General features: G+C 37.6%; 1 protein-coding gene across 1 annotated transcript; it reads right to left on the bottom strand.

The window, feature by feature from the left end:
• Positions 1–1,383: 1,383 nt before the first annotated feature.
• Positions 1,384–10,504, bottom strand: LOC145478977 (catalase-like). Its single transcript, XM_081457199.1, has 14 exons — positions 10,372–10,504; positions 8,699–8,981; positions 7,945–8,075; positions 7,163–7,213; positions 6,776–6,955; positions 6,372–6,482; positions 5,861–5,941; positions 5,630–5,782; positions 5,222–5,357; positions 4,510–4,586; positions 4,011–4,064; positions 3,621–3,728; positions 2,984–3,055; positions 1,384–2,103 (listed from the first exon to the last, which is right to left on the bottom strand). The coding sequence occupies exons 1-14, from the start codon at positions 10,426–10,428 to the stop codon at positions 2,071–2,073; spliced, it is 1,527 nt and encodes a 508-aa protein (XP_081313325.1). The 5' UTR covers positions 10,429–10,504; the 3' UTR covers positions 1,384–2,070.
• Positions 10,505–12,344: the final 1,840 nt, after the last annotated feature.

Below are 12,344 nucleotides of genomic sequence, written 5' to 3'. Positions count from 1 at the left end.
ATCAAATTCAAATGAGTAAAACGTTTTTACAGGTTGAGACTGGTTTCCACTAGCTCATAAGCCTTCGCAACATACGCACACTCGGTAAGTTGTTAATAACTAGCGCCTTTTGCTTCAGACAGGAAAGTTTCCTTAAAAGCACCGTCCGAGTATGTTGCTTCTAATTATGCACCAGTGAATACCAGACGTAAAACAGTTCAATTTCCCCTCAATACCGGATTTGTTTTGATAATACAAGTACAGGTACCAGGGCAAGAAAACGAGGAAATTGATTTCAGAAAGACGCAACAAGCATTCTTGAAATGTTTCGCAGCCTTTCTTTGCCTACCACAGGCAAATTGTGTGAGACATCCCGTACTATGTTATTTAACTACTTCACGCGCCAGTGTTCGCTTTTGAGTTATATCAGCACGCGGGAGTTGAAAAGAAAACAAGCTAGAGGTGTTTAGAGAAGAGTGCTTCCTTCTCGGCCTTCTCGAGCGTTATTAAAAAGTAGGCGGAACAAATTAATTAATTCTGCTGTAGATATTGTTGTTTACCATTTACACCAAACCGGTTGCTGAACGGTTTAGGCAATTCCTGGTGGTAAGTTCCGTTGGGACTGGCCATTTACCATATACCCAAAAAAACCCAGTTTACCGAAAGAGACTAGGACGAGTTTAACCCCATCTTGATTCCAATATGACGGTGAAGATTGCAAATGGTAAGCACATTTTCCACTCGGATATTTCGGTTGGAAATTTTGGACTGCCTTTCAAGACGTTCCGTTTATTTCGAAACTTTCCCCGTCGGTTGTGCCAAAATTGTCGTACCATTTACATTCTGACCGAAATTTCCGGAATGTTTGGGTAAATGGTAAACAACCATAATGTCCAAGAAGTTTCGCGCACTCAGACTGTCTACTTGACAGTCATTAGCGTTTGCCATCATTCATAGAGCCAAAGTACCCAGTCCCTCCCCTTCACCCCAATTCTGTGTATAGTGCCATACGAGGCATGAAATGGAAGCATGCACGAACGCCATTTCACTGTTCAGTAATTTTATAATAGGCCTTAGGATGGGCAGGCAAAGCTGTCAGAAATTACAGTGTTTGTATGGGAATCCGATGGCAAATAGCTTTTTCCAACATTGAATTTTACACAATTTGTGAATCGCAACGTTAAAATACTAGGTAGAAGATTATATTCACCGAGACTGAAGGATGTAGCTTGGCTAGAAGATGCTCAGTTAACTTTTCCAATTTTCCATACATTCGTCAGTAATTTTTTTCCCGCGAACCGCGTCTACCCAGCCAAATTTACAGACAAATGTATGGCGTCGAAAAAAGGGATAAGGCGTCTTGCATTTATCAATGAGATCGGATACTAAGCAGGCAATACGTACTCCAAGTTGACAAATCCAAGTTTATTGATATCTCCTAAAATAATTGGCAATTCTAATATAAGCCGGCAAACACTTGCTACAAACATTACACAACATAGTTCAAATCACCCAAGATTTATATATATAAAAATAATTAACAGGGGTTTAACTTTCCCAAAACGAAACGATCACCAGCCACATCCCATGTATTATTGCTAAAGGCAGAAAAGGTCTACACAAAAATTACCTTTTAAGCTTTGGAGGAGCACTGCCGTACATTTTAAGACCGGCTAGGAGAACACGCATCATAAATATCTGAACCAATAGAGTGCCCTTAGGTATTGGTAAGATTAACGCTGTTGATTATTAAAATGAGTGAATTGCAAAATGGAAAAACGTCAAAACGTAAGCACAAGGCTCATGTTTTGAAACCACTCTCCATTATTTTGATTAGAGTCCATAAATATCGAATTCCCATAGAACTGAATAAACATTACTTGACCTTTTTCAGTTTGGACCAGGTGACAGTGCTCCATTAATCTCAGTATGACATTGTCTTGGGGTATCATCTCCCAAGAGTTTCAGCTTTTGTTCTAATTTAGCTCCAAAATCATTTCACAAAAATTGAGAATCACGTATAGAGTATGATCATTCCCAGTTATCCCAAACTTTGAAGTCCCCATCTTTCTTCTTACTCCATGATAGCTTTTAGAGACTAGCCTGAGCAGCAGCTCCCTTTGGCTAAAATGAAAAACAAAAAAAGAAAAGAGAAAGAAAACAAAACAAAAAAGTGAACAAAAGCAAATAGCCAAACACTCTGATAATATCAGGAACACGTCAATGCATAATATTATTACCCCTTCAATTTAAAGCTGCAAAGCGATCAGCATCGTTTATATTTTTCTTCTCACAGTATATGTGAATATAAAAAAGGTCGCAACTACAAGTGATCACCAAAGAGAAAATGACTTTATTCTCTTAACTACATGTACATATAGTGTTCAGTAAAGAGACTTTGTATGCCGACCAGGGGGGCTTAATTGTTGAAATTATAATAACTGAATACTGCCATCCTAATAGTTGTGGGAGACACTGTGACCTTTGGGTAGCGATTAGTACCCTGTTCACCAGACTATGAGGTCCAGGTTGGAACCTAGGCGGGATCATATTGCTTTATGTTCTCGGGCAGGAATGTCTATCCACCTGATTCCCCCGAGGAGTATAAATGGCTAAAGGTGGATTGATGGGGCAATCTGACAGAATGTTACAGAGAAACCTGCTACATTGTATGGGCTACTGTTCCATTTGTAGGGAATTACAATAGCAATACGCCTAGCTGTACCATGCTTCAGATATTGGAGTTAAGCAACCAAACAATTAGACAGAAACCGATCATTTTCTTGAATGGAGAGAAGCATTGTTGAATTAATGAAAATAGTCTGCTGCAAGCTGTTAAGAAGATACCCATCCTCGGACACCCCAGGAGCAGCTAGTCGGGATGACATGATATTTTCAGGCGAAGATATTTTCGGGCAAAAGTTTACAAACTTTCGCCTGAAAATATCGCAATGTCCTGACTACTGTAGCTGCCCCTGGGTCTCTGAGGACGGAAGATACCCACCATGTGGTATTTGGCTAAGGCCTCCGTCAATCTCTGACCAAACTCAGGGGAAACTTGACTGAAATTGCTCACCTAAAAAATAAAAGACAAAACAACATTTAATCATAAATCAGCAAAGCCATGAAGGTTGCTTGAAATAACTCTGTAATAATTAACTATACAGTGTACCATATGTACATTGAAAATAATAGACTATGTTTACAAGTTATTATCAAAAAAATTATGGCTTGTGTTTGCGGCTGATATAACGCGAGCTCTGATTGGCTTGCGTGCTCTGATTTTTATTTTATATATTTTTTATTGTCTTGCTACAACTATAATTCTTACAGTACTAATGCTACTTACAGTGCTAACATTACTTACAAAGTTACGAGTTTACAGCACTGTGCATTACTTACACGCTCTGATGCCAAGGCATTATTCTCCCATAATGCCTATTTGCTGATTACAGCCCATAAAAACAAAGCAAAAAGCCACATAATAAGCAACTTATTAACCTTGAACGTTTGGTCTTTATGGGAAAATCTCACACCTTGACCTTCCTGTATTGAGGTCTTGGTTTGACATTTTCCCATAAAGACCTTATTCTTCGTTAGTAAGTAGTTAGTAATAAACAGATGGACAAACATAAACTTACAGCTCGTTTCTGAAGAAATTCTTTGGCATCTTTCAGATGCCCTGCAATGTTGTTCACTAGCCTTGTCTTTTCTGCCTCATTCAAAACATTGTTCCAGAAATTTGTGACCTGCAGCCAAATAATAAATACAGTTGAAAATTAAATTTTCATTAACTCTTGCATCCTTTTTCAGCAAATTAAAAGTATGTAAGTCCTGTGGTATACAAATATTTGGACTATTTTTCCCTACAACTGAAGGAATCAAAATGAAGAAATACTTAACTGATGCATGGTACCATCTCCATACACAGTAATTTATGGCACTCATTGAGAGAAGTTTAGAGATCCAGTCTAAACAGAGCTCAAAGTTGTGCTGTACTTCAAATGACACAATATCAAGGGATAACTAACCTGTGAAAAATTGTCATCATCTGCAGAGTTATATCGAGCCACATCGCCACTTATCTAAAACAGCAACAACAGAAAAATCAATTACCTGAATGCTTCCATTAATGACACCCAGTTTACATTTTATTATAAATACAGTAAAATGTTGTATCATCAAACAATATGCAAATCCAGGTTACCATACATATTTATGAACATTTACATGTTAACAGAAGTTTCTCAATGTCTGTACAATAGCAAAGCACAAAAAATACCTACAGTGAGCTACATAACTGTGGTCAGTATCTTAACCTCCAAGAAAAGAAAACTGCCAATCAATAACCTGATTAGTTTTTAACACAGAGCTGTGACTTCAGCTTACGTACAAATACATAGTTTACATGCACATGAAAGAAATTAATTAAAGAAAACTAATTCTAAGTTGTACTTGCGAGTCAGTCTACAGTGTATACCAAAAATTGTGTCTGACTCAGTGATAAACAATACAAGAAGCCTCATTTACCTTCACTGTCTGTGGTGAATATTTCAAGTTATCCAAAGGCCCAGTAAAGCTGTTTGGAAAGTAGTTTGGTGCCCCCTCTGACAGAAAAAGAAGGAAAGAGCTCCTTCAATTAAACATTTGTACTCCACCTGAAAAGTCAGCTTCAGAAAAATTATCATCACTGTCATCTTTCATTTTTGGCTCCTATTTTTGCCTTGTCACATGAAATGTTGGTGTCACAATCTAGCGATTCCAAAAACTCAGTTGCACTTAGTGATACTTTAATTTGAAGATTTTGTGTAAGCCTTAGAACACAAGAACATGTAGCATAATTTTCAAGAATTCATGAACTGAAACATTGGCAAATTTGGTCAAAAGTTTAACAATGTGTGATAAGATGATAAACATCAACTGTTTAGCTCCATTCATTTTGCAACAGTTGAGTTTAGCAACAGTTCCTTAAATGGCGTATTATCATGTACAGTATGTACATTGTAATGAGAAAAAATCTTTTAAAAAGTCACTAACTTTGTCGCGATAAAGTGTCACCAAAATGTTGTGTGACAATGTTGTACTTAAAAAAGGTCAAAAGAATGTACAGTACAAACAGGACTTAATCATGATTGAGTTAATAAAATGAAAACCAGTGCTATTGGTACATGTATCACCCAGGCTTTATCTCAATAAGGGTAAAGAGTTAAAGCTGTACATATATACGTTAACTACACTGTACCTTGGTTATCAAAGGTCTGTGGTCCATCCCTCTGGTAGTTAGTGACTCTGGTCCTGTAAGGACAGTTCACACGCAGCTGTAGGTAGTTTGTTCCTAGTCGGTGAAGGTGAGTATCATGATATGAGAAGAGGCGACCCTGGTTAAAAAAAGAGAATGATTTAAATTTCTGTTTCTTGTTTTATCTGACTACAGCTGTATGTCCCTATCACCAACTGGTGTTTAACAAGTTAAGAGTCCTGTGGAATGTACTAACAGTGTTATGCACATAAACAGTAAGCCCAAGAACTGAACTGTAGAGGCATGCTTGCATGTCTTCAGGTTGTTGCATGTTATCTAAAATAGAAACATGCATTTGTATACAGACGTGTTTATATGTAGTGATACTTAAATTGTATATTAATATTTTACCTGAAGCATTTTGTCTGGGGAAGGTTCAATACCAGGAACCATGCTTGCAGGGTTAAAGGCACTCTGCTCTATCTCAGCAAAGTAATTCTTAGGGTTGCGATTGAGAACCATCTTGCCAACTGGAATGAGTGGATACTCAGAATGAGGCCAGATCTAGGATAAAATATATCTTGTTAATTAGTACTGAATAAATAATTATTAATCTTGGCACAGAAAAGTACTGTGACATACCTTGGTGAGATCAAATGGGTTCCAGCGGAACTTTTCCGCCTCTTCAAAGGTCATCACTTGAATGTACATGGTCCATGAAGGCTGATATACACAAGGTTTTTTCATTCAATATTAGTCAAACAACAATAATTTGTACTGCAAAGTCTCACAAATTTCAGCATGTTTTGTCTGTGTGGTAAGAGCAAGACAATGAATGAATGAACGAATGAATGAGTGACTGAATGAGTGAATGTATCACTCACTCACATGCTCACTGAATCAATCAATCAATCAATCAATAACAAAGTTTTTTTTTTCCTTTCTACAGCTAAGCCTAGTTCCATAGTCTAATAATTCTATGCAACTTAGATACAGTACATTATTACAAGTCAAGATTTTATCAGGTCCATTGTTAATTGAAGTATACACTTATTATATATATATAATAATGTACACATACTTCCAAAATTAGTCTAACCATCAATTATCAATTAAAAGATAAACTAATAACATTGTACACTGGTAAACTTACTGGGCTACCATTAGCAATGGCATTGTACAGCATCCTGTTGTTGTAGTCTGGATCAGCACCTGCCAGCTGCTCTGCTTTGTCTCCAGGAACACACTTTACTCCTTGATCAGTCTACAATAAGGCAAATAAAATAGCTCACATAAATTAAAGAAATTGCAAACAATTGTACATGCATGAATCTCTTATCACACAACAAGTTCTGAGTATGTTAAAACACCAATAAAGTAGAAATATGCCCCTCAGAGTGGGTCAGAGATGAAATTAAAATCTATGAATACACTGTATATATGTACAATGTAGTAACCACACTGGTTTGTAATAAAATAATTTATCTTAGTTCCTATGGCATTATTTGGTGTTATGGAAGTTGCACCATGTGCTACTTTAAAGCTAGTTTTCCTTACCTTGACATGGAACTTGCAGTAGACAGCCTCTCCCTTGGCATTCACCATTTTAAAGGTGTGACTTCCATATCCATTCATGTGCTGATAACCATCAGGAATGCCGCGATCACTGAACAAAAAGCACACTTGATGGGTGGTCTCAGGACGCAATGTGATGAAATCCCAGAACATGTCAGGATCCTAGAACAGAACAGTCATACCAGTTCAGAACCTAGACAGTAATGAATACAGACTGTCTACTAGTCCTCATTTTCTATGAGTGACAGTCAAATCAGTTCAATTCGTTGACTACTCACTCATACATGTAGAAAATTGGGGCTCATAGTCATATTGTAAAAAATCATCCAAATCAAATAATCACTAATTACTTTAATTTACTCTGATTACCTTGAGATGAGTGGTGGGATTTCTCTTCTGAGTGTGAATAAAGCTTGGGAACTGAAATAATAAACATGACATTCAAACTTGTTGCAAAAGTTTCTGCTCTTTAAAGGTGGATTATACTATTTGATTAAATTGCTATCCATAAATGTTGACAAAAAATACATGCACATGAATGACGTTCTCCACTGGATAGTGATTTATCCCATGAACCGCCACCACCAGATACAGTGTGTATTCAAATACTACTACAATAACAATACACTAAACATAATCATGCATGAGGGTCCAATATATTTTTCATTACATGTACATTGTGCTGCAGTCAAACAGAAAAAGAACTACCCTTAGTCTAAAAATTAATCTAGATGAAGTCATACATTTGAGTCCCTGACAGTTATTCATTGTTTTCTTCTATTATTTCAACAACAAGCTAATGTAGTTTGAAACATTCTTCAGGATGTCCTACATGTATGAAGTATTTCAAATTTCACAGACCTGTACACTATTCGGTTCTGTACATGTATCTGGTCTGTAGTCTGTCCAGAGATCATGGGAAATGATTGGTAATGGAAACTTTTTGTGTCAAAATTTCATGCTTGATTTCGATACAAACATAAGAAAATGAAAATAGCATTGACAAGAAGAATGAAATGAAACCAACACAAGATGCAAGTACTCCATGGCATGTATACTGGCTAGTAAGTTTACAACTGATGCAAAATTCTTTGTATCAGTCTCCATAAAACTTCTAATATAATTAATTTTAAGATGAATAAAAACCTTACCAGGATTGGATCCCTGATAAAGAAGATTGGAGTGTTGTTTCCAACAAGGTCCCAGTTTCCTTCTTCAGTATAGAACTTCATAGCAAAGCCACGTGGGTCACGGGCAGTGTCAGCACTTCCAGACTCACCACCTAAAGGTTAAACAACAATAGGCCAGAACCTTTTAATACTTGATAAAAAAACAAAAACTGGAGACCACATTCTCTTAGCAACAGAAAGAAACTGCCTGACAAATATGTTTGAACTAGTATGCAGTTCCACATTTGTGCAAGTTCACCAATTTTGAGCCCCAAGGTCATGATCCTTTTGGTCAGCACCACAGAATGGCCAATTTCCTCTATGAGATGACTGCCTACAGGGTATCTTGGTAGTTGCACTCATCCTCTTGGACTGGATATTTGTTTTGATGAATACAACTACTGCAATTTCCTGCAGGTGTGTCTCATTGAGGGATCAGCCATTGGGACCTTTGGACAAAATCACAAGGTGAGTCAGCATTAACACAGCACATGCTCTGGGTGTGACATTGGATGTTGGCAGTAAGAGTTCAGCCCTAACTACTTAGAAAAGGTAGTCACTGCATGAACGGATGCCGTCTACAGATTGTAATATCTCTTCAGTCACATCTTCTGTAGGAGGTGAACTCAACTTGAAACTATGGTCTTGATGATTGAGTGTTTAAAACATGGGGTGTTCTGTACTATCACATGTAGCATTTTTTACCACAGTTTATATTTGTTCACATTCTGCATACCCACTGTGGAAAATCGTGTAACACAAGGAGTTCTTTTGCCAATTCTGTTAAAAATAGCAGCCTTGCAGTATTTGCTGATGTCATGAGTGACCTCAAAGTATCCAAATGCTCCACCTCCCTTGGCATGTACCACTCTCTCTGGAATTCTTTCCCTGTCAAAATGACTCATCTCATCCAGAAACTGGACGTCCTGCAGCAGGACAGGTCCCCTGGGTCCAACTGTCATGGTGGACGTCTTTGTGTCAATGGGACACCCAGTTCCAGTGGTGAGGACATCAGGTGTCTTGAGAACAACAAGAGAAAATCTGAATTACCTTCTGCTTGTTATAATATTGCATACAGGCTTGACTCCAGAAGACAGTGTTAAAAATATTTTGGGATGAGATTTTATTTTGATAAGGACACATTTTGAAATATAATTGATTACAAAATGAAGGAAAAGTAGACTATGACGTTTCAAAGTCCCCTTGACTCCATTATCAAGTAGAGAAAATAATGGCTGAGATGTTAATTTATATTGTGAAAGGTGTAACAATATATTTAAGTATAACACCGTCTAATCAAGAGTTCTTAGGTGCCAATGGAATAAACCTGGATGATTACCTTTGCATGAATTGAGTGTGGTTGTGTGTTTAGTTTGGTTTCCATTCACAAATGAAAAGCATTTTGTGAATTAAACAGATTTTATTTTGATTGATTTTTTTTTTTTTTTTTTTTTTTTTAAGTCCCTCTTCGAATGTACTGTGCTGGTTTTACTTTGTCGCATGATCATAACTAACTAAGTTTATAGTTATGCAATCTCTAGTCAAATTTTCAGCTAACATGTATTAAAGCACCTACATACAAATTCTAAACGTGATCACTCAATTACAACAGGAAAAAAAACTAAATGATGTCAAGGTAACATCTTAGAACGTCACAAGTACAGTAAGTACGTGACACTATCACAAAACGACGGAAAAGAGTTGCATGACGTAAACATGACAAAGCGCGAACACACTGACGCGATTAAATGATTAGTTCCGTTTCAATATTATGGTCATGACTCTACATTACAACAAATTAAGTAATCTTAATTCGTTTTTATTACAAACAGAAGTAAAATTGTCGAGAAAAAGACCAAGTCAAGACCAAAACTGAAGGCTACACCTGAAGCCTACATGCAGTTGGTCATGGTCTAATAGACTGACTATTTGCACGTACAGTCAGGGTAGCAGGGATTTTAACTCTCCTCGAATTTAGTGCACGTTCGCTCTGACAATACACACACCATGACACACGTAACATTTGACTAAATATATACTTAGTAAACTAAATGCTTCAATCCACGTCTTAAGTGTAAATTAGTCGAACCTCATTTTTCCAGTGCAAAAAAATGCTGCAGTTTGAGACAAAACAAACGAGACCCGTATAAATCTAAGAACATGGATAATTTATTCACGCCACGAAACCCACAAACAATCGTACATACGTTATCTTACCCTCGCAGTCAATAAACATGAACAAATCCTAATCTACCCATAAAAATAAACAACACATCGGACTATTTTAAAAGCATATTAAAAAGTACATGTGAGACATACTGCAGCTGTTCTACTGCACGAGTTCTACTGACGAACTCATGGCGAGCTCGTGCGAGAAAAAAAACCAGTCATTCTCAACCAAACTCCTACCTTCTTGTCCTGGGAAAATTCGGCAAGTTGCTCCGATGCCTTCGTACGGTTAGCCATTTTCTTCTCTACTCAAAACTGATCGTGTTCGTGCTACTGTATTGTGGGCTAGAGAGAGATACTTTGCAGAAATCACGTGATAAATCTTGTCCCATATTTGGATTGACATTGAATACGTTGTGGGTGGGGCAGGGGCGGTGAACGTACATTGGTACGTATAGGTACGCAATGCGTGCATGTGTTAGCTGTATCTGGACCGTCCGGAGTTGTTGGGGTAAACGAGGAATGGGTAGGTGAGGCAAAAAACGCGAGAAAGAAGGGAAGTGTCTCCCCTTCCCCTCATCTGGCCTCTCCCTCTCCCTCCTCAGTTTTACGCCTGCTACGAGGGTTAGCCAAAGTTAGAAAAGACCCCCTGACGACCAAGTAATATAATAATAAGTTCTTTTCAATAAGATCCAGTCTTTCAATAAGATTATTTTCTTTAAGCAATTTAGCATCATCGGTAAAATATACCCACAGGGTTGTTTTTTGAATCATAAGGCCTTTACTGGACTGTGCAATAATTACCTGGAGAGGGGGAAGGGGCTAGGAAATGGGTGAAATTTGCCCCAAAACTAAGTCATACCCCTCTCATTAAGCAAATATTAACTTCAATCCCCCTCACATAATGATAATATTAAGGCTAGCCCGCCCCCCTTGAAAAAAGTCTCCTCCCATTGATTCCCTTATACCTAATTAACTTGTTGGAGTTCTTCCTCCACTACAAACATCACTTCAAATGACTCTTCGACGTATGTCGAAGAGTCATTTGAAGAGTCATCACCTTAGAGTTGATAAATTTGTCAGTTTTATGTTACTATTGGCCGTTTTTATACTAGAGGACGCATTATCCGTCCAGAAGGATAATGCGTCCTCGCCGTTTTTATACTAAAGACACATTATCCGTCTGGACGAACTTGGGTAAACATTTGTAGTTCGTCTGGTTATGCGTCTTTGGTATAAAGACGGGCACAAGACGTATTATGCATCTTGACGAACTTTACATCGAAATTCGTCTTGACCGACGAACTAGGAGAGATAGTTCGTCTAGGCGCATAATACAAAATACGTCTTGTGCACGTCTTTATACTACAGACGCATAATCAGACGAACTACAAATGCTTGCCCAAGTTCGTCCAGACGGATAATGCGTCTTAAGTATAAAAACGGCCTTTATACTTGAACTCTAATAACTCTTCAACTACTTTTCCAGTTTGCAAAAAGGAATGAAAAAGTAATGCCCCCCCTGAATGTATTAAATTTTACATCCAACCCCCCTCTCTCTCTTGTTGTCGTTTTCTCCTATGCCCCCTCTAATTTTCCACCCCCTCCCCCAGGTAATTATCGCACAGTCCCTAAATTTCAGAGATTATTGTTCTATTTTCTTAGGATGATCATATCCACGTACCCTCAGATTTGTGCAGTAAATTTGAAGACCCGAACTTCTTAAAAAAATACAATTCAATACCTAAGTGAAATTCATACCAGGTAGGTGAAATATGCTCTGTTCAGAGAGAATCAACATTTTTGTCTTTAAGCGCCGCAAGAAAAGTATGCACCAAACTCATTGATGCTGAACGATATTCTTTTTTTAGAAAAACGCGGTTGGCTGAAGTTCATCTTGTAAGGAATTCTGAATTAGAAGTTAACCCATTGTTGAATAGCTTTCAAAAAATTAAACTAAGCCCAAAATCTGAAAGAAACGTAAAGCCATACAAGACGATACTCCATCGTTTTCATCAAGTCTAATGCATTTTTATTGCAGCAGTTTACTTTTAAATAACAAATGGTCATGCATGCATGCTGATTATGTATGTTGTTGACGCCACCACAATTTTCTGTATCGACTCCTCTCAAGACAACCCATGTAGTTCTATTAACTGTGCCCTTGTAAAATTTTTCACTTGGTGTGTTAATAACCACCTAACTCCTCATTT

Source organism: Orbicella franksi, chromosome 2 (assembly GCF_964199315.1).
Source record: "Orbicella franksi chromosome 2, jaOrbFran1.1, whole genome shotgun sequence".
Classification (NCBI taxonomy): domain Eukaryota; kingdom Metazoa; phylum Cnidaria; class Anthozoa; order Scleractinia; family Merulinidae; genus Orbicella; species Orbicella franksi.
Note: the sequence above shows the minus strand (reverse complement) of the source record. Positions and strands in the feature narration are given on the sequence as shown.